Source organism: Bactrocera oleae, chromosome 3 (genome assembly GCF_042242935.1).
Source record: "Bactrocera oleae isolate idBacOlea1 chromosome 3, idBacOlea1, whole genome shotgun sequence".
Classification (NCBI taxonomy): Eukaryota; Metazoa; Arthropoda; class Insecta; order Diptera; family Tephritidae; genus Bactrocera; species Bactrocera oleae.
In genome coordinates this window covers 3,705,778-3,725,145 of record NC_091537.1, presented here as the reverse complement: position 1 = coordinate 3,725,145, position 19,368 = coordinate 3,705,778, and the positions used below count along the sequence as shown (strand labels likewise).

Genomic DNA, 19,368 nt, shown 5'->3' with positions numbered 1-19,368 from the left:
TTATTTTCATATGCAAACTGCACATAAAATATATGTGTATGCGACTTATTAACCCAACTGATTGACTCCTACTTTTAACTATAGTATCCTTCTTATTATTGTTGTAGTCAGGTCAGCTGATCGACAAACTGAAGTACAGAGGCATACGTCTATTTAAGTTAGTAAGCGCTGCAATTTATATACATATGTACAAGGTGCAGCAGCAAGCTTTTCGTCCATCTAATGCCATATCTTGGATGTGGCTTCAGTGGGTGGGCATTAATAATGGCGAATTTGCGTGTTCGATGTTGTTGCTCCGTTTAGCTTAACTAACGCAAGGTTCTTTGATTTTTTCATGTAATCCATTTTTTTTTTGTTTGATTGGTTGTTGTACTCGTAGGTGTATTTTTATTTTCTTAGTATTACGCAGGTCTAGAAATTAATCGGTGGTAGAGAACAGTGGAGTCAAGTGTATATAATCGTTTTCCTCGCCAAGTTAGCAAATATTCTTAAACTTAGCATAAAAATAAAAAATGCTGACCAAACCCTTCCGCTAATTGCTTGGTATGTGCTTTACGGGTATACGAGTATATAAAATAATCAGTAAAAACACTTTAAATCATATTAAGCTTTAAGAAAGTACTATTCTTTTGTACACTTGTACAGAAAGAGTAACCGATCCGAGTTTATCGCCACTCAAAGAATGTCTTTTGGATATAATTCCTCAAATAGAAACAGGAAACTTTTGTCATTACAACAACAACAAGATCTTAAAATAATATATATAATTTACGCTTGAGCTTTCTGAAAAGTGGAGTAGAGTACAGACAGTAACTTTTGCTTATATTATTGGGAAGTCTATCCGAGCAACCCTTGTTTTGATCAATACCCTAAAATCCCACAATAAATCTTTAAAAATAAAGTGTTGCCTACAATTAGGCGTAATTTTTCATCGAAGTCACGCACCAGTCACATTAAGAAAATATTTATGTTAAGAATACATTTTGTCTTTAACAATTTGCTACACTGTTATTTCGTTACTTGTGAGTTCAAACTTGCCTTTCGATGAAAACACACTCTAACTTGACTAATTCTATCCTTGCGTTTTCAGTTGCTATTCGACTTCAGGTGCCTTTGCACTATATTTAACTATATTTATACTACATACATAAATTTATTTCCAACACGTATTTAATTAATTTTAATAGTCACTATTTTATTCTGCAGGCGCTTGAACGGAATATGTCCCTGTCGGGTCAATACCTGGAAGAACTATCACGACGCTATAAAAAACAAGTTGAAGAGCTACAACTCACACTCACGCAAACGGTGCAAACAGTACGCACGCTGGAGGAACAGAATCGCCGCCAAAGCGAGCTACAACAATTGCTCGCGCAACGCAATGCCCAACTGAAGGAGGAACTGGACGACCTGTCGCTACAGGTGCACGCATGCATCGTAGTCATAATCTTTGTGGGCGCCTTTGTCTTTCTCGTACTTCTGGTTAGTATACTCTTCTATCGTTCAATGCGTCGTGAAACTAAGGAAGTGCTAGCACTCTACACCAGCGCGAATCGAAAGAAGACAGCTAGTGCGGTGGCTGCAATGCAGAAAAAACTCAATCGACGTAAGTCATTTGAAGATTTCTCTGATCATCAGCAGAGCGGGGAGAAAATGCGACGACCCAGTGAGGAGGCGCTTATGATACTGAAGGAAAGCAGTGATGGTAAAGCTGTCGAAGCTGTTGGCGATACCGCGAAAAATATAACACAGCGTGAACGGAAAATGTCCATTTGTTACAGCAACAATATGGGCGGAACGAATCTCTCGCATGATGCCACTAGCGCGCGTACGGAAGGCGAGTCGAGTGCTCAAAATATCAGGCAGCGACGCAAAGGCGAAAAACATTCCTGGCCAAATACCGAACATGCGCAACAGCAGGCACGACGTCATCTCGCCCAGCTAAATGCGACAAACGTTACTGCTGCAGAGCTCATGGAAAATTTGGACAAAGTTAATGGACGACCACCGCGTGCACCGCCACTTACGTCGGGTGGTGAAAACCACAATAAGACCACTGGCAATAAATCGAGACGAAAAACGCAACTGCCGCGCCGACAAGCCTCCGTATCGCATGATTTTATGGGCAGCGCGCATTTAAATAATACTGCATCCCTGGATATAGACAGTGCAGCTGAATACGATGAAAGTCTACGTCTCGAAGAGGATGACCTGGACAATTTCATACCCACATCTGACCTAGCGTACAACGAATTTATGCCTGAAGGTCCGTCTGGCTATCAAGTGGACGATGGTGTGGAGACTGTAGACGGCGTCAACGCAGATAGCAAGAAATCGGGCAAAAAGCTAAGTCGTCTAACAGCGCCGGGTTTCTTTAAATCACCATTTGGCAAGAGCCGCAACAAACTACGTAACAGTAAATCGACAAAGCATCCGCATGAATCCACCTCCTGGGAATGGTATCGCTCGAAAAATGCTGAGCCGAAGCCGTTAAGTGGTTCGGTGTCGGCAAGTGGTGGTTTTATGCGCGCATCACCAACCGTTAGTTTGGACTCATCATCACTCTCGGAAATTTTACTACCGAACAGTCGTACAGAGAATTCATTTCGCATACTCGAAGAGGCCATACTTTCATCGGGCGAGAGCATAGCCGCGAGCAGTGTAGCAACAACTGGCACAAGTGCCACAGATAACGGTAATGGTAATACACACAGTAATGGCAGTAGCATCGCTAGCAATAGTAATCGCAGCTCCACATCCTCTACATCAACGAAAAAGAAAAATCGCAGCTTCAACAAAATATTTCGCAAAGTATTTTAGACCATTTTGAGGTTTTAGTAATTGCGTAGTTATTATTTTCTTAATTAATATAAAGTGTTTGATTAAAAGCAGTGCGCTTAAGAGAACGAGAGAGAAACCGTTAGAAGTAGTTAAAGTTTTGAAATTCAAGCGCCTTTTGGAGTGCATTTAAGCAATGATTTCCGACACAAGTGCTTACGAATAGAGCGCCAAGGGATATCAGATAATTATCTATGATAGACTCGCAAAGTAGTTATAGTCTGAGTTCAGTCGCATGATATTGCATAATACTGTTAAAATCTGTGACCCCACTAAAATCTATATTTCTTACAATAATTTCTACATAAAACGCAAAGCCGAAAGTCTGAAATTGTACACAAATTTACAAATATGAAATAACGATCACTTCGTGCATATTCGTGTAGTTGCGTACGAAGTTATAATAGGGTGGTCCAATTACAAAATTGTTGCTAATTTTAGAGAGTTCAGTTTGTAGTTTTCAAAAAACAAAACATTCAGCATGTTAGAGCGTTCTTTTGCAACTTTTTTTTAGTTTAGAATTTATCATAAAATCTATTACTTTTTTCAAAGGGAAATTAAACATCCTTACATTATTATTTCAACACAATCTTTTGCATAATTTAAAACTTGTCATATATTTTGCAAATATAATTAAAGAATTCTACATATTTTGAAAAGTCTGCATTGCTTTATCGCACATTTTCTTCAGTTCAAGCATGTTCAATTACCAAACACTTAATATACGCCATTTTGTGCTTGCCTGCCGATGTTCTTGTAATAAATTTATTTCTTTAAAAATATTATTTGTTGTTGCAACAATATTTTTATACAAAATAATTTTGTTTTTAATTTAGTTTTTGGTTAAGAGAGTTCATAAGAACTATATGGCTACGATCAACAATTTTGACAATTCGATGGATTGCAATAAATAAGAGAAAATATAACTAAGTCAACTATTTGATGGAAATGATGGGAAGAGAGAGAGAGAAGGGAATGTAGCTTCAAAGCTGTGCTGCATAAATTTACGATTTTCTTATTTTACAACTGCTCGTAATTAAACCCGACAACATGTAAAATTTATTCATTTGAAATTTTAAACAAAAAACTAATGTAATTTTGTGATTTAAATATTTTTCTAAAGTTTTCCAAATCCTATTTCTGTCGTATTTTTAATATATGTCATGAATACTTTAGTTTTGTATATATAATATTATAAGCATGTATATGAAGGAAATATTCTATTTATATGAACTGTTGTAAGTAGCCATTGTACGAGGCGAAAAATTGTTATTATTGCAAAAAGATAGTACATTTTTGAAAATTATTTAACAAAAAGTTTAAATCGCCTGATTATTGTTATATATAAGCAAATGTATGTACATACCAATATGTACCTGTGTGTATATAGTGGTTAAAATGTGCAGTGCATATATGTACTCAAACATATTTGTAGGCTGTTTAGTAAAAAAAAATCGAAAGTATCCGTTTCGCAAGACTTACATATGTACACCTAAATGGAGTCACCTAGTTACTTAAAAATTGAATATTATTGCAAAATAAATTTTCAATGTAAGTAGTTACACATAGAATATTGAATTATTTTGTATTTAGATGAAGAAAACACAACGATAAATCAACACATATTTTCATTAAAGAATTGTGTTGACAATAATAATACACGTAGATTTTTTTTCATTAACATTTGTATTTTAAATTTTTTACAGTACCATGTTTTCTTTCCAGGCATACACACCCAAGTGCATATAAATACAAATATTTGGAATAAGCCTTAATTGTACTTGTTATTCATTCGCAATTGCCAATTTGGTAGCTTGTTTAAATTCAGTTTCGCATTTTTCTCATTGTGAGATTTATTTTCATACTATTTCTAAGTTCCTTTATTGCATTATTTCATACAATCATAAAATATTGTTATATCATTTCATTATAACGTAAATATTTCATGCATTCATTAGTTTGTAAATTAAATTCTAATTTTATTCATATGAAATGTATTTTAAAGCAATTGTTATACATATGTAAGTACATAGGTATAAGTTTATTTGTTCAAATATTATTTTTGATTAATTTGTAAATTCAATGGCTAATTTATTTAAAATTGCTATTGATTGTAAGCTCTTAAATATTCTTTCATGTGTATATTTCTAACTTGTAGTTGTACATTTATGTATTTGTAAGAGATATTGCGTTTATAGCATAAAATAATGCAACGCCATAAAGCTGTTTTGTCTATAGGCGTTATGTATTTAATAAAAAAGGATGTAGTAGTATTTTAGGTAAAATAAATATACATTGGACTTTACGAAATTGCCACATTCATATAAGAATAAATACAAATAAATTTTAAAGATGTATTTTTTATTAATCCATATAGCGACTACTGGGAAGTTTGCTTCTGGCGCAAGATGCAGGCAATAAAAAACTTAGCTTGAACGGAGAGTGCTGTTAACAATGTTATCAATTCATTAACATTCTCTTATTCTAAATCCATCAGGCGGAAAATTGCTGCTTTTAAAGTTAATTGGAGCATGTCACCCTTATAAAATAAAACCCGATCTAAAACCCCCACTCATCTAACACCCCTCTCCCTATGGTCCGACCCCGTCGAAACAGCTCGTTTCCTGGGCCTTCCGTTAGATGACCTCGACGACAACGAATCTAGAATTTATCACCCAAACGGGGATTAGATAATCGTTACAACAACAACAAAACCCGATCATTGACACATAGTTCTGTGATAAGACCTATCTTTATCTTGATTTTGCTGACCGTTTATTTGTATTATAGCTATATGTTATAGTGATCCGATCTGAACAATTGTGTCTGAGATTGTAACGTTGCCTTTGCCAGTAATCTATGCAACATTCCGTGAAGATAACTTGTCAAATAGAAATTTGTCCATACAAGGCCTTGATTCTGATCGATCAGTTTGTATGACAGCTATATGCTATAATGTTCCGATTTAAACAATTTTGTCGGAGATTGTAGCGTTACCTTGGACAATAATATATGCCAGATTTCGTAAAGACATCTTTTCTAATAAACTATATGCTATAGTCGTCCGATTTCTGCGATTCCGACAAATCAGCAGGTTCATAGAGAGAAAAGTGCATGTACAAAATTTCACACGGTATCTCTAATATTTAGGGACTAGTTCGGGTAAGTATGCTTAAAAACTATTTAGATAACAATTTTCTCTATATATTATTTATAATTATTCGACCCATAATATTTTTTCTACACATACCACTTAATCTTTTATACACATATAAAGTATGTATAGTGAAGATTGCATCATAGGATTTACTATTAGCCCACCGTAAAAATTACATTGGCTATCGATTATTCTGGTAATCGATAACAAACATGAGCATAGTAAATGCTCAAACCCGACTTTCCCATCACTGTTTCTAAAAGGTTTTTAGCTGCTGTGCAAAAATTATTTGCTGTGTTTGTAAAAGTATTAAAAGTTGTTAATTAATAAACAGATGGGTGATCAGGTATTTCTATTTGATTTAGTTAAATAGAAAACTATTATAATAACAAAAATTCATAGCCTCCACAAATGTCTATGCCGCCCGGTGCCGGACCTATGCAAGGCGGCCCACCACCATTGCTTGGCATGCGGCCACCACCAGGTTTGTTACCTGGACCACCGGCACCGCCAATATTTCCACCCGGACTTAATATGCCGCATCAACAACTGCCGCCGCCGCAACAAATGCCCCCACCATCACAACAAATACCGCCACCAACTCAACAACAATTGCAGCCGCCACCACAGCAGTTGCCACCGCCGCCGCAGCATTCTCTACAATCGCCATTACAAATAAATCCTCAGCAAATACCCATACAACAAATGAACCCTCAACAGATGCCACCACCACCGCATCAACAAATAGCGCCACCACAACCATGGAATCAGGGGCCGCCACCATCACGTATGGAGGTAGCTAAAAATGAGACAGTCGGTCGACCCATGCCACTCATGTCTATGCAGGTTGAGAAACCTATGAGTGGTAACGGTAATAATACAACGGGCAATTCCACAGCATCGGATAATGTAAGTGAAGTTGGTGAAAGCACTGATAATGTCGATGATGACGACAAAAATAAAAAGCCTACCGAAGTGGTCCTCCCGAAAGCGCTGGAAGATGTTTTAGCATTAAAAGATCAGCGCGCGGCTGAATTCCATGTGAATGCGGAAGATTTTACTTCGAATGAAGCGAACAGTGGTGGCGTGGGAAATGCTGGCGTTATAGGTAATGACTATGGTGATGCAGGTGATGACTCAGATGATGAAGGTGAGAATCAAATGAATGGTGGCATAACCGGGAAGGACGGTAAACAAAGCCGTGCCGAAAAAAATAAGAAGAAAAAACGTAGAAAGAAGCAAAATCGCAAACTTAGGCAGCAACGTGACCACGAGCGCACAAATGACGCTGACAATGACCAATCTGTCGAAGTTGAAAATAAAACCGATGATGCAGAAGCTGATTACGACGCAAAGACGGCGCCGAATGAAAGGAACTCGGATGAAGAAATTGATGAAAAAGAAAAAAATAGATCGAGCAGGAATAAGAAGGACAGAAAGGGTAAGGATAGGGATAAGGATAAAGAGAAACACAAACGAAAAGAAAGCGCTGTTGACAGGAAAGATAAATCGGAGGGTGTCGGTGAGGATGATGTGACTATAGAATATGTGCCGGAACGCATAACAATCGCCGATTTAGCGCCAATGTATAGGCAATTTTATCGCGTTTTCGAAATATTTAAATTAGAGAATAAACCCAAGGTTCCAGAGAAGGACAAAACAACTACGGAGAATGAAGGTGCAGCTGTGCCCAAAAAGCCAATAGACAAGATGCAAGATGATGATGACGACGAAGATAATGAGGTATTTTCTTCATATTTGTGTATAACCAATCATTTTTATATATTTTTATTATTTATATATTTTTAATATTTATATATTTTTATTATTTAAATATTTTTATTATTTATGTATTTTTATTATTTATATATTTTTATTATTTAAATATTTTTATTATTTATATATTTTTTGACAATTCACAGGACACCAAAGAGGACAAGGAGAAACTATCTAAACGCAAACTGAAGAAACTCACACGCTTGAGCGTTGCTGAGCTAAAACAATTGGTCTCACGCCCCGACGTTGTGGAAATGCACGACGTCACTGCGCGTGATCCCAAATTACTTGTACAACTAAAAGCTTATCGCAACACTGTGCAAGTGCCACGTCACTGGTGTTTCAAGCGAAAATATTTGCAAGGTAAGCGTGGCATAGAGAAGCCACCGTTCGATTTGCCAGCCTTCATCAAGAAGACTGGCATTATGGAAATGCGTGAATCGCTTCAGGAGAAGGACGATGCCAAGTCATTGAAATCGAAAATGCGCGAACGTGTACGCCCTAAAATGGGCAAAATCGATATAGACTATCAGAAATTGCACGATGCCTTCTTCAAGTGGCAGACCAAGCCGCGCATGACCATACATGGTGATCTATACTATGAGGGCAAAGAGTATGAGACGCGTTTGAAAGAGAAGAAACCAGGCGATTTGTCCGAAGAGTTGCGCATAGCACTCGGTATGCCGGTGGGCCCCAATTCACATAAAATCCCACCACCATGGCTTATTGCCCAACAACGTTACGGACCGCCACCATCATATCCTAGTTTGAAAATACCCGGCTTGAATGCACCCATACCCGAAGGCACCTCATTTGGCTACCATGCAGGTGGTTGGGGTAAACCGCCTGTAGATGAAAATGGCAAACCATTGTACGGTGATGTATTCGGCACAAATATAATGGACTTGGATGTAAGCCTTAAGAAAACGTATATATATATATATATTTTCGTTTGTAATTCTCTCTATTTTCTTTCATTTCAGAGTGGCATTGACGAGGGCGATATTGAGCGTAATCAATGGGGTGAACTTGAGTCCGAGTCTGAGGAGTCATCTGAAGAAGAGGAGGAGGATGGTGAAGATCTGGGTAATCAGCCAGATGATAGCGGTCTCGTAACACCAGCTGAAGGTTTGGTAACACCGTCGGGTCTAACTAGCGTACCAGCCGGCATGGAGACGCCAGAAACGATTGAGTTGCGTAAGAAGAAAATCGAAGCCGAAATAGAAGAGTAAGTACTATAGTTTTTTGCTTAAAACTATTCAATAATATTTTTTTTCTCGCAGCAATGACACTCCAGTGCTCTATCAAGTATTGCCCGAAAAGCGTACCGATCGTGTTGGTGCTTCCATGATGGGCTCTACCCACGTCTACGATATAAGTGGTGTTAACAAACCGGCTGCACGTGCCGCTGTCACAGTCGATCGTGAGGGTACCGTCGAATTGGCTTTGGATCCATCCGAATTGGATTTGGACAATGAGGCAATGGCACAACGTTATGAGCAACAAATGCGCGAACAACAAAGTCATCTACAGAAGGAGGATCTCTCCGATATGTTGGCTGAGCATGTGGCACGTCAGAAATCGAAGCGTAAACGGCAACAAGCCGACACCACTAGCAAAACAACCAAGAAATATAAAGAGTTTAAATTTTGAATATTTCCCAGCAATTATTTGTATAAGCCAAGTAATATGAGCATTGTGTTCGATGGCATTTGTATTTGGCGCATAAAGCATAAAATAAACAACAATTTACATCTCGTAGCTAATATTAAACGCATCGTTGTTTTTATACCCTGATTAGGGTATATTGTGTTTGCCACGGAGTTTATAACACCCACAAGGAAACATCGGAAACCTTATAAGGTTTATACATATTATATATGATCAGCGTGACGCGCTGAGTCGTTTTAGCCATGTTTGTATTTGTTCGACGAACTAATGCACGTGTGCAGGTGAAGAAAACGGGTTTTCTTGTTTTAATAGCCAAAATAATGAGCAAAGAAATTAGATTAGTTCAACAACTATAAACTGTGTCAATAGCGAAAAATCGGTAAGAAGTGTTCCACAAAAGTTTTAACGAATCATATGGATATGAACCCGGGGCGGTTGTAAAAAGAAACAAAATTTAATTCAAAATAGCAAGTCGAGTTTTATTGTTTCTTTTTTAATTTATAACATGCTTCATCAAAATACAAAGCCTTAATTATTAAGCAATTTTGTTTTTATAAATTTCATTTAAATCTTTAATTCCTTTAAAAACTCCGTAATCTCTAACATATCGTCGTTATGCAATTTTTGCGCTTTTGCCGCATTATTTAAGCGTCGAGCTGCCGCGCCCAAATCTTTCTTCCATTCTACTATACTTTTGTACTTTTCACTATTTGAACAATAAATAATCTCATTTATATCCTCTTCCAGCTTATAACAACAAACCGCTTTGAAAGCATTGCGTAGTTGTAGTAAGGCTTCGTCTCGCAACGCTTCATCACGACAAACTAAATTCAATATGAATAAACCCTTATCGCCAATAATTGACTTAATGTTATTCAACACTGCAGGTTCAAGAAAACTTTTTGGCGGACAACTCATGCCAAGCGAAAGATCCTTGCTGTCAACATCAAATAGCACTGCGTTGAATTTGATCTCTATAAAAAATATGTATATAATATTAAAAAAAAAAAGTTATGCATATTTATTCAAAGTCAACTTTACCTTCAATTTTGCAAACTTCTAAAAAAGACAAGCCATCATCGATTACTACGTGAAATCGATTATCTTGCTTTAATTCAAAATATTGTTCCGCCACTTCCAGCATGATGGGATCTATTTCAACGGCTGTTAACCGCACGCTACTGTAAATTAATTATTGTACAAAATATTAATAGTGATTATAAAAAATAGCAACTTACGGCACTGCTGCATGTAGAAAACTGCAAAGACCACCACCGCCTAGGCCTACCACCACCACATCCTTGAACTCATTGGCAGCATTTTTTTGACCAGTAGCCAATTGTACACCGGCACACATGTATAAGTGATGTTGACATGCCAAATAACCGAAATCAATTTTTTTACGCTCCTTTTTACCTTTCAGTTTTACTGCAAAAAAAATTATTATTAATTAATAAATTCAACAGTATAACTTTAGCGCCTACTTGTCTTGACCAAAGCTTCCGATTGTACTACAAATTGATTATTGAGGAAGATCAGACGCCGAAATACTTTTCCATCATTACCCTCCACCTCTTCAATGCGAAATTCGCCAGATATTTTGGAAAATCCACTAACTAGAGTTTCACGTTTGCCAACATCAGCGCCAAGTGATAGGAACGGAATCTGTGAAGCACAGCAATTAGTTTGCTATAAAGTATATTTCAATGTGCAAATTGTTAACTAACCTGTTCAATGAGACCAATAGGCGCTAGGCTCTTGATACTGTCTGCTAGTTCACTCTTAACGGTATCCAATGACACATATTCCTGATCGCGATGCAGTGTCACAACGGCTAGGCGCTGGAATTTCGCGGAACTCTGTAATTTTTTACGGCCCTGAGTTGTGGCAAAGAGCCATTCGATTTCTCTGTAAAACAAAGGTATTAAAGGTGTAAAATGATAAAGTTGTAAGTTTTTTGTATTACTAGTGGATTTTACCTGCCCTGAGGTACTATGAATGCAGCAAATTTTCCTTGACCCCTTGCCGGTGGTTGATCTAGGACATGAACAGTGTAACGTGGCGTGGATTCGCCTGGTTGACACAAATCCATTACAACCTCATTATGTCCTATAAGACATTGTATAATTTTTTTTGACTCAACATTCTAAATAAATTAATGAACCTGCAATATTTGTGCGAGCTAAACCATTGCATATCAACGCCGCCCTTTGCACAGCCGTCACAGCATTTGTCAATTCCTTAGCATTTGGTAAACGTTGCATTTTGTCCTTGCCCAAGCTAAATTCTAGTATCTAAAATAAAATAAGTAAATAAAATGACGTAATTATAACAAAACAATTAATTACCGGTAATGGTAATGCCTTGAATTTGGTTGCAACGACAATAAAGACGGGCATTGCCATAACTTCAGGATTATCGGCATTCTTTTCCTGATTGGCACGATCTGCATCAGCACAATGCACCACACGTAACATAAAACCATTACGTGGGAAATAATCTAAGATGTATTTTAAAATGTGTTCTTGTAATAGTGTTATACACAAGTAACGTCCACCGTTGCTAGAATATTAAAATAAATAAGTTTTTAGTGTTCAAAAACCAAGCATCATGTATAGTATATGCTTACCGCATAGTACGTTTAATTTCGTTGAAGTAGCGTTCCACGGTTGCATGTACCTCCGGCGAGTCGTCAACGAAAAGCGCATCCAAGGTGCCTTTATCCAAAGCAACAGAAAAATATTCGTCCTCAAAAGTCATTTCCGTGGCATCCATTTGCAGAAATTTCATACTCGCACGTTTATGCGCATTTACTTCTAACATTTTTCGAATCGCCACCGTTGATATATCAATGTTTGTTATATTTCTAAAAAATAAAAGAATTAAGCACAAAGAGTTTATGTTGACTATTCAAATACTCCATACGTTAGCGGAAGTTACATTTACCTAAAACCTGAGTCGTACATATCCATGCTAAGCTGTGAATTACCACAACCCAGCATTAGAATTTGATCTGTATTCTTTACATATTTGTGTATTTGCTCGCATAATTCCAAATATTCGCCATACCTACACGGATGGAAGAAATATGAAAACCCATTAATTATAGTTGCTAACCGGTGTGCGGTTAATTCACGTAAACCGACCATTCAAAGGCCTTCTCACCGCGTTTCGTGAAGAAGGAATTCCAGTATTCTGGTTGCGCGAATTCCTCGTGCGATTTTGGCAATAAATTCATGGCTAATTTTTATAAAACTTAAATTTGTTTACCTCACGTGCTAAAATAAAATGTTTAATGTAAAAAGTTTACAACCAAACATGTACAAATAGACTGAAACAGCTGCTTATGGAGATGTGTAATGATCGATTAATTTTCAAAAGAACAGAGTAATGCTTCTAAATAAGCAATAACATTTTAAATAATTACGTAGCTACAAAGATTTTTAAAACAATCCGAGTTTTACCCAGAAAAGGCATTTGAAGATATATAAACAACAATATATAAAATGTATATATTTATATACAAGATCAGTGGGCAAATATTACAATGTACAATTAAATATATATGTATTCTTTATACAGCACACCCTATGTTAATCGAAATTGTATTATAAAAAAAAAATTCACATACGACAACAAATATTTGACGTTTAGTGGCAGCGGATAAGAAAAATACTGATTGGCTAAATAATTAAAATTTTTATTAATTAAACTATTGCAATAACAATGGTACATAATAGTATATAAAATAATACATTTGGTTTCCTTAAGTGCAAAGTTTAAGCGAAAATATCCATCTAACTGCAGTACTACATAAAAACAAAAGTACTCTTTGCTAGTGAAAGTATTGAAGGGGCGTATGTGCATGTGTGTGTTTTCTGGAAGTGGTACTTTGTTCAAGTGAAAAGTGCCAAAGCATTCCTTTCATGAACTTTCCACATTAATTAACAATTTTGAGCACATACGTCAACATTCTTCTGATACTATATTGACACTCACATTAACGTCCTTAGCACTACAAATGATTTTCGTTGGACAGGGATCTCAAATAAAAAACGGATAAATGCGTGCAAATGTAAGTCTGATGTTGACGCATGGAGCTAGTGAACCGATTATGTCCCGCCCGGATTACGAGCAAAATGCGCTACATCACGGTTGTTTATTGGTGCTATTGCGGGGCGTGGGACCATCCAAGCCACGGTCGCTGCAGAAGGCGTTTGATAAGGTTCGCCGCGTCAGCAATGTGAAAATAAATGGCAAGTTACTGTAGTAGACAAATTTAGTGTTGATATAATTTGCAAATTATTTTATAATGCAGACTCAACAGGTATTACACGTGATATTTGGGTACGCTATATACATGACCATCCGGTAGAAAATAATGATTGGGGTGATTTTCAAACACACCGTCGTCTGCTGGGTTTAATTACTATTGGCAAATTTGAAAATCAAACAGAATTAAATGAGCTTTGTAGGCAACATGAATCGCTCAAAGTTCGCTACAGTGGTACACTGTATGACTCACGTGCAATATTTTTCGGTCCATCATCGGCACACATTGCTGAAAACATTAATTCCGGCGGTGGCGATCCACAATTCACGAATGCAAGCAACCCTACTTTTCATGATAGTGTTAATTTGAATTCTAACAGTGTAACGAATCATTGTCCTAGGCTTGAGGATGAATATACCACACCTTCAAATTTTAAGGCGCAAGCCTTTTTTTATCGAGAACAGGATTCTTGTAATGATTTAGATTCACACATAGCTGAGTTCATACATGCGCTATTCTGGGTGCTAGAATCAAAGCGTTTGGATAGATCACGCGAAAAAGTAGAAAAAGTTAGTTTACTGTTAGCACCTTTTGAAAAACGCGATTTTGTTGGTCTGGATATGGATTCACGCAGTAATCGCAAACGCTGTGTTGGCCGTGTCACTAAGAATTTAGCGGACTTATCATTACAAGCTGGTCTAGTGGTAGATGCGCTAGGTTTATACCATAGCGCCTGCGAAACTTTGCGTGCCATAGGCGATTTATTATGGGTGGGCGCTTCGGAAGAAGGCTTGTGTTCCGCGTCAGCAATACTTTTATATCCACATTTACGTGAAAGCGAAACGTTACATCGAAACACCTCCTTACAGGATGGTAAGTGTTAATTTGTATAAACTATTGATTTACATATCAATAACTCATGAAATTGATTTTAGGCCCTTCACCTTTGCGCAGCACACCTGAAAAATGGCGAGCCAGCGATGCAACAGTCAAAGTGCATGCGCCTGAACATCAACATAATTCGCATCCAGACGCCCAAGCCATGGCCTCTACGGTGCAAATGACCTCGGCATCGTCGTCTTGCTCTTCAGTATCTTCCCTTTTAACAAATTCTTCAACTTCCGGTACACCATCAACGTCGTCTTCTACATCAACTATTTCAGCAGCGCAACACGGTGCACGAGCAAGTGAATTGCCAAGCAACATACTAAAACCAGACGAACTTCACTGTTATTACAGGCGTGCAATTATAAATTATAGTAAATATGGTACTGCCGCTGTAATCGAGACTGAGGCGGCGCTAAAGGCAGCGCGTATTTCAATTGAACAAAATCGGCCATTAGATGTAGCTATGTTCCTGCAAAATATACTCTATTTAATTGTGAGCATGAGCGAACCGGAGCGTGTAAAACGTTTCGAAGTGATTACCGATTTGTATCACCAAATCGGCTATAGACGCAAAGCGGCCTTCTTTCAGCGCCTAGCAGCACTCAAATATGTACAACAAGGCAATCCAAATCCCGATTGGTCGCAAACATATCGGTTAATGTTGGAAAGCTTTACCGGTTATTTACTTTCGCTCGATCCCATGGAGGTCATCGATAATGCCGCAGGTTGGCCAGCTTTACAAATAGATTTGCTGCAAGGTGTTATCGCAGCGGCACGCCGCTTAGGTCAATCTGCGTTAGCTACACGTCACATGACATTCCTGCTGCAAACACAGTGGGCGCATATGACGCCAACGGAGCAGAGTGAATTGTCTGTGCAATTACAGAATTTAAGTGCGCAATGTGAAGGTTCACCTGTGCCTTTGGTGCTAGAAAATGGCACTGTCATACCACCAGCCAATCTAACAGATTTGCCCTATTGCATGGACTTGGTTGTGCGTGATTTGCCGGCACATATGCGGCCGCAGCGAATAAAAATCGTCAAAGCAGATAGTGGACCTTTCCTGTTCACACCCATACATCTTAACTCGATGGATAGACGTGAAAAGAAAAAAGAAAAGAATAAAATTGGTGAGTTTTAAATAGCTCATTTCTAATTTGGTACATATTTCTAGTACAACATTTGTTTGCAGCTTTTCTCTGGGTGCAAAACAATCTAAGCGAGGTAACACTACGGCTGCGTAATCCATTGCCATTCGAGTTGACTGTCAGCGATATGCGTCTGCTAACTAATGGCATAGTTTTTGAATCGCTGCCACAAACGGTAATCTTACAACCGCACGTACCAACCACTGTAACACTACATGGCACTCCTATTGAGGTGGGCCAGTTAGAGATACAGGGCTACAGCACGCATGCGCTCGGCGTCAAGTCCAATTGTCGCTTGAAAAACATGCGCGCACGCACATTTCCGCCCAATTATCTAGTGGATGTGATACCGGCATTGCCGCGAATTTCCGTAAAGACCTCATTACCACAAACGGCGACATTCAGCCAATTAGCAAGTTCCGACATTGTTATAACATCCGCCAGTTTAACACTGTACAACGGCGAGTCATCAACGTGCATAGTGACTATTACAAATGACAGTCCACTACCAGTGGAACATTTGGAGATAAGCATCAATTCGAATGTGGAACAGGAAGTGCAGAAGAAAATTTTCATCATCGATGAAAAAGACTTGCAAGTGAGTATACACATAAAAAAAAACCCACAGAATTGTGCCAAAAGCAAGAATTTTAAACAAATTTTCTCTCAACAGTCAAAACTTCCCATACAACCCAATAGCTCAATCGATTTTACGGTGCATATATATGGCGAAGCTGACTTCGTTTGTCCCATAGTAAGTCAACGCGCTGCCTCAGTGCATTCTAATAGCACAGTGACAGCTGCTTCGCAAGCAGATTATGCGGGCGCAACAATTGGTGCTGGACCATATTCATTGCAATACTCGACACTTTCATCATCGGGTCACGCGAGCTTGCCGTCACGTGTTAGTTCGCCTAATCAACAGCAAACGTCATATAATCGTCGTAATGAACCAAATAATCTAAGTTTTCGCTCCTCAACGTCGGGCGGCGCGCCATCATTGGCAGCGTTGAGTTTGCCACCTGCAGGTACGCAGGGCAGCAGTAATGGCTATGGACAACATGTGGAGGCACAGTTTCGTGTGAAATACTCAGGTGGCGATGCCATGCAGCAGGGCTATTGTCGTCAATGTGCGATATCGTTTAATATTGAATTGTTGCCGAGCGCGCAAATAACCAGCTGGGATGTGCTACCAGCAGAAATGTAAATATATATATATTTTAATATTTTTATAATATTTGCCGTTTACATTTATAACACGACACTTTTTTTTTTAGTCCTTCACAATTCTATTTGGTGCTTGATGTGTCCAATTTAACTGCTCAAGAAATGTCGCTCAATTACACCAACAATAAGAGTATACTGATTGAAGCCAAAGAGAGTTGCCGTGTGCCAATACCAGTCGATCGTTGCTCTTTGGAGCAAGTAGTGGCCGCACGTGAAGCTGAATACGCTGAGAATATGGAGAAAGGTATGTACATGTATTTATAAAATGTACTCAATGAAATGTAAATAACCAAATAACATTTATCTACAATCTGCAGACCTCTGCTATCGCACCCAACTGCTCTCTTTCAGCGACAGTATTAGTAAATTATGCTCGGAACATATAGCAGAGCGTGTAAAAATCAGTTGGTTGCTCACCGGCACCGACATACAGGGCATAGCATCATTACACGGCATCGTGCTGACATCAACCATGATCGATTTGACAACCGTGTCACCGCTGCAATGGAGTAAGACTGATGGCGTTTTCAACTCCATAAAACCTATATTAAATTATATATAAACTTTTTGCATTATTTTAAAGCGGTGTCCTTCCAAAACACACCCGTCCAACCGCAATCGGAAATTGTCTGCGCCGCCGGACAGAGCGCCATATTGAATGTAAGCGTAAGCAATCAGTCGGCGCAACCGCTACGCAACCTTGTGCTCACCATCAAATTCTACCAGGATTACTTGAATGGCATGGAAAATTACAATTTAGATACACGCGTTGCCATATCCGGTCCGAGCAGGTAAGTCGAAGCTCTGCTATAAGTTTCTTTAAATGTATGTATGTCATGACTACAATGTTTTTTTTTTGTCAACAGAGTATCAATACCGCTTCTACAAAAACACGCACAAATTCAACACGAATGTACCGCAATCTTTTTTACACCTGGTCGCTTCAAGGCAAGCATACAATGCTGCTCCAAGCCACAACAGGCCTCAACTCAATCAGCGCGTGGCCAATTGTTGGACTATAAAATGCCCGCTCTACAAGCAAACGACATTGTTGGCAGCGCAGCTAGCTATCATGAACAGCAGGAGCACATCTGGAAATTTATACCGCCTATTGAAGTTACCGTTATCGAGCAATAATGCAATATATGCATAGTTAAAATAGTATTTATAGGTAAAAAGTCTACTACGGTTGTGCCCAACAACTGGTAGTTGCTGCGTTGTTTGTTGGCTTTACGCGCTGACCAAGACAGTCAAGCTTTCGCATTTCGCGCAAAATTACGATGAAATATGTATCAACCGCTTATTGTTTATATATCTATACATATGTACATATAAATTTTTTCTTGTTTCAATTGTATGTATTTAGAGTGCTCACTTGAATGCGTTTAGAAAATTAAAATAAGTGAGCTTTGCGATTAGCAACATGAGCTGGATGCGTGTAGAAATAATTGTCTATTTACATAAAACAACACACACAGTTTAAAAATATATAGAAAACTGCTACTGCTCTTTATTTCTTTTGTTATTAGAATTCTCTTTTTGTAAAAGTTAATTTAGTTATTTGTTATTAATGTTAATAGATATTGAAATTTCGGATTTAAGCTGTAAAATTGAATTAAATTATGTTTGTGAAGCGCGTCAATTACTTGTCCAGCATTAGTTTAGCTCGTAGAGAACAATAACCAACATTAATTGTTTAAAAAACGCTTGTCTTGTATATATCAAAAGTATATAAATCTGTATATCCTTAATATATTAGTTCAGGCTGAACTTTATAAATTAAACAATGTTTTTAGTTACGCTGCGAATAAATGTTTTGCATTATTTTGTTTTTCGTGTTATTTTTTTTGCGCATAAAATTCTCTTGTGATTAGTTGACAACTGCATCGTTGCCAGACGTCACGTTAATGCTACATTCTTCTCTGAACGAAATATCTAAACAAATTATTAAAATTGTGTTAGGCTGTGTGCCAAACGATAACATTTTTTTCTCTGTGTTGAGTTGGGGTGAAAAAATTTCCTATGCCTAATAAAACAATGTATTGTATATATTACTACTTTATGGTAGGTATAATTTGAGCAACAGTAATATCCAAATATTTAAGTAGCAAATGTTTTGAAACAATACATTATTTAAATACCTTTGATACTTGAAACTTTTTGAGCACTATATAAAATTTTATAAGTAGTGCCAATCAAATGCAGGGTGATTCACTTTTTTTTTTGTGTTTTTAACACATTTAAATTTTTTTTTTTTTTTTAAATGAAATTAGAAGTTTGTAAGCAATAATTTTATTATTAAAGAATTCTTAAGTAAAAAATTTTAGCTTATTACCGAACATTGTATAATTTGCGGCTAAAATATTTATATTATTTAAAATGTAATGCTT

General features: G+C 37.6%; 4 protein-coding genes across 8 annotated transcripts in view; 3 read left to right on the top strand and 1 right to left on the bottom strand.

The window, feature by feature from the left end:
- The window catches only part of LOC118682154 (SUN domain-containing ossification factor), a 50,892-nt gene extending 45,703 nt beyond the window's left edge, over positions 1-5,189 (top strand). For 2 of the 3 annotated variants that reach the window (XM_036369267.2, XM_036369270.2), the window contains exon 5: positions 1,207-5,189. In XM_036369267.2, the coding sequence (XP_036225160.2) occupies positions 1,207-2,820 (1,614 nt within the window). In that variant the 3' untranslated portion in view covers positions 2,821-5,189. The remainder of the gene's footprint in view (positions 1-1,206) is intronic. The other variant, XM_036369269.2, reaches the window with a different exon arrangement.
- A 1,043-nt stretch (positions 5,190-6,232) lies between these two features.
- Sf3b2 (splicing factor 3b subunit 2) lies at positions 6,233-9,544 on the top strand. The gene is made up of 5 exons (XM_036369291.2): positions 6,233-6,341; positions 6,398-7,738; positions 7,918-8,682; positions 8,755-8,999; positions 9,055-9,544. Exons 1-5 carry the CDS (start codon positions 6,330-6,332, stop codon positions 9,422-9,424), a joined length of 2,733 nt encoding a protein of 910 aa, XP_036225184.2. The 5' UTR covers positions 6,233-6,329; the 3' UTR covers positions 9,425-9,544.
- A 351-nt stretch (positions 9,545-9,895) lies between these two features.
- LOC106627563 (eEF1A lysine and N-terminal methyltransferase homolog) lies at positions 9,896-12,781 on the bottom strand. 2 transcript variants are annotated; one of them, XM_036369301.2, is made up of 11 exons: positions 12,589-12,781; positions 12,389-12,511; positions 12,072-12,308; positions 11,791-12,004; positions 11,607-11,736; positions 11,422-11,551; positions 11,170-11,350; positions 10,927-11,107; positions 10,681-10,870; positions 10,484-10,623; positions 9,896-10,416 (listed from the first exon to the last, which is right to left on the bottom strand). In XM_036369301.2, the coding sequence occupies exons 1-11, from the start codon at positions 12,678-12,680 to the stop codon at positions 10,007-10,009; spliced, it is 2,028 nt and encodes a 675-aa protein (XP_036225194.1). In that variant the 5' UTR covers positions 12,681-12,781; the 3' UTR covers positions 9,896-10,006. The 2 variants fall into 2 exon arrangements, with proteins under 2 accessions (XP_036225194.1, XP_036225195.1); XM_036369302.2 differs by having other exon boundaries at positions 12,608-12,754.
- A 291-nt stretch (positions 12,782-13,072) lies between these two features.
- brun (trafficking protein particle complex subunit brun) lies at positions 13,073-18,806 on the top strand. Of its 2 annotated transcripts, none has more exons than XM_036369272.2 (10): positions 13,073-13,171; positions 13,482-13,698; positions 13,761-14,588; positions 14,651-15,733; positions 15,796-16,349; positions 16,425-16,954; positions 17,029-17,222; positions 17,296-17,487; positions 17,562-17,769; positions 17,845-18,806. In XM_036369272.2, the coding sequence occupies exons 2-10, from the start codon at positions 13,506-13,508 to the stop codon at positions 18,113-18,115; spliced, it is 4,053 nt and encodes a 1,350-aa protein (XP_036225165.2). In that variant the 5' UTR covers positions 13,073-13,171; positions 13,482-13,505; the 3' UTR covers positions 18,116-18,806. The 2 variants fall into 2 exon arrangements, with proteins under 2 accessions (XP_036225165.2, XP_069963396.1); XM_070107295.1 differs by having other exon boundaries at positions 13,156-13,171; positions 13,456-13,698.
- The last annotated feature ends 562 nt before the right edge of the window (positions 18,807-19,368 follow it).

Coding starts and splice junctions, on each gene's coding strand:
- Sf3b2 (XM_036369291.2), top strand. Junction 7,739..7,917: donor ATGACGACGAAGATAATGAG/GTATTTTCTTCA, acceptor GACAATTCACAG/GACACCAAAGAGGACAAGGA. Junction 8,683..8,754: donor CAAATATAATGGACTTGGAT/GTAAGCCTTAAG, acceptor CTTTCATTTCAG/AGTGGCATTGACGAGGGCGA.
- LOC106627563 (XM_036369301.2), bottom strand. CDS start 12,680: ATGAATTTATTGCCAAAATCGCACGAGGAATTCGCGCAACCAGAATAC. Junction 12,309..12,388: donor ATGTACGACTCAGGTTTTAG/GTAAATGTAACT, acceptor TTTATTTTTTAG/AAATATAACAAACATTGATA. Junction 11,737..11,790: donor TCAAGGCATTACCATTACCG/GTAATTAATTGT, acceptor ATTTTATTTTAG/ATACTAGAATTTAGCTTGGG.
- brun (XM_036369272.2), top strand. CDS start 13,506: ATGCGTGCAAATGTAAGTCTGATGTTGACGCATGGAGCTAGTGAACCG. Junction 15,734..15,795: donor AAAAGAAAAGAATAAAATTG/GTGAGTTTTAAA, acceptor ATTTGTTTGCAG/CTTTTCTCTGGGTGCAAAAC. Junction 16,350..16,424: donor TCGATGAAAAAGACTTGCAA/GTGAGTATACAC, acceptor TTCTCTCAACAG/TCAAAACTTCCCATACAACC.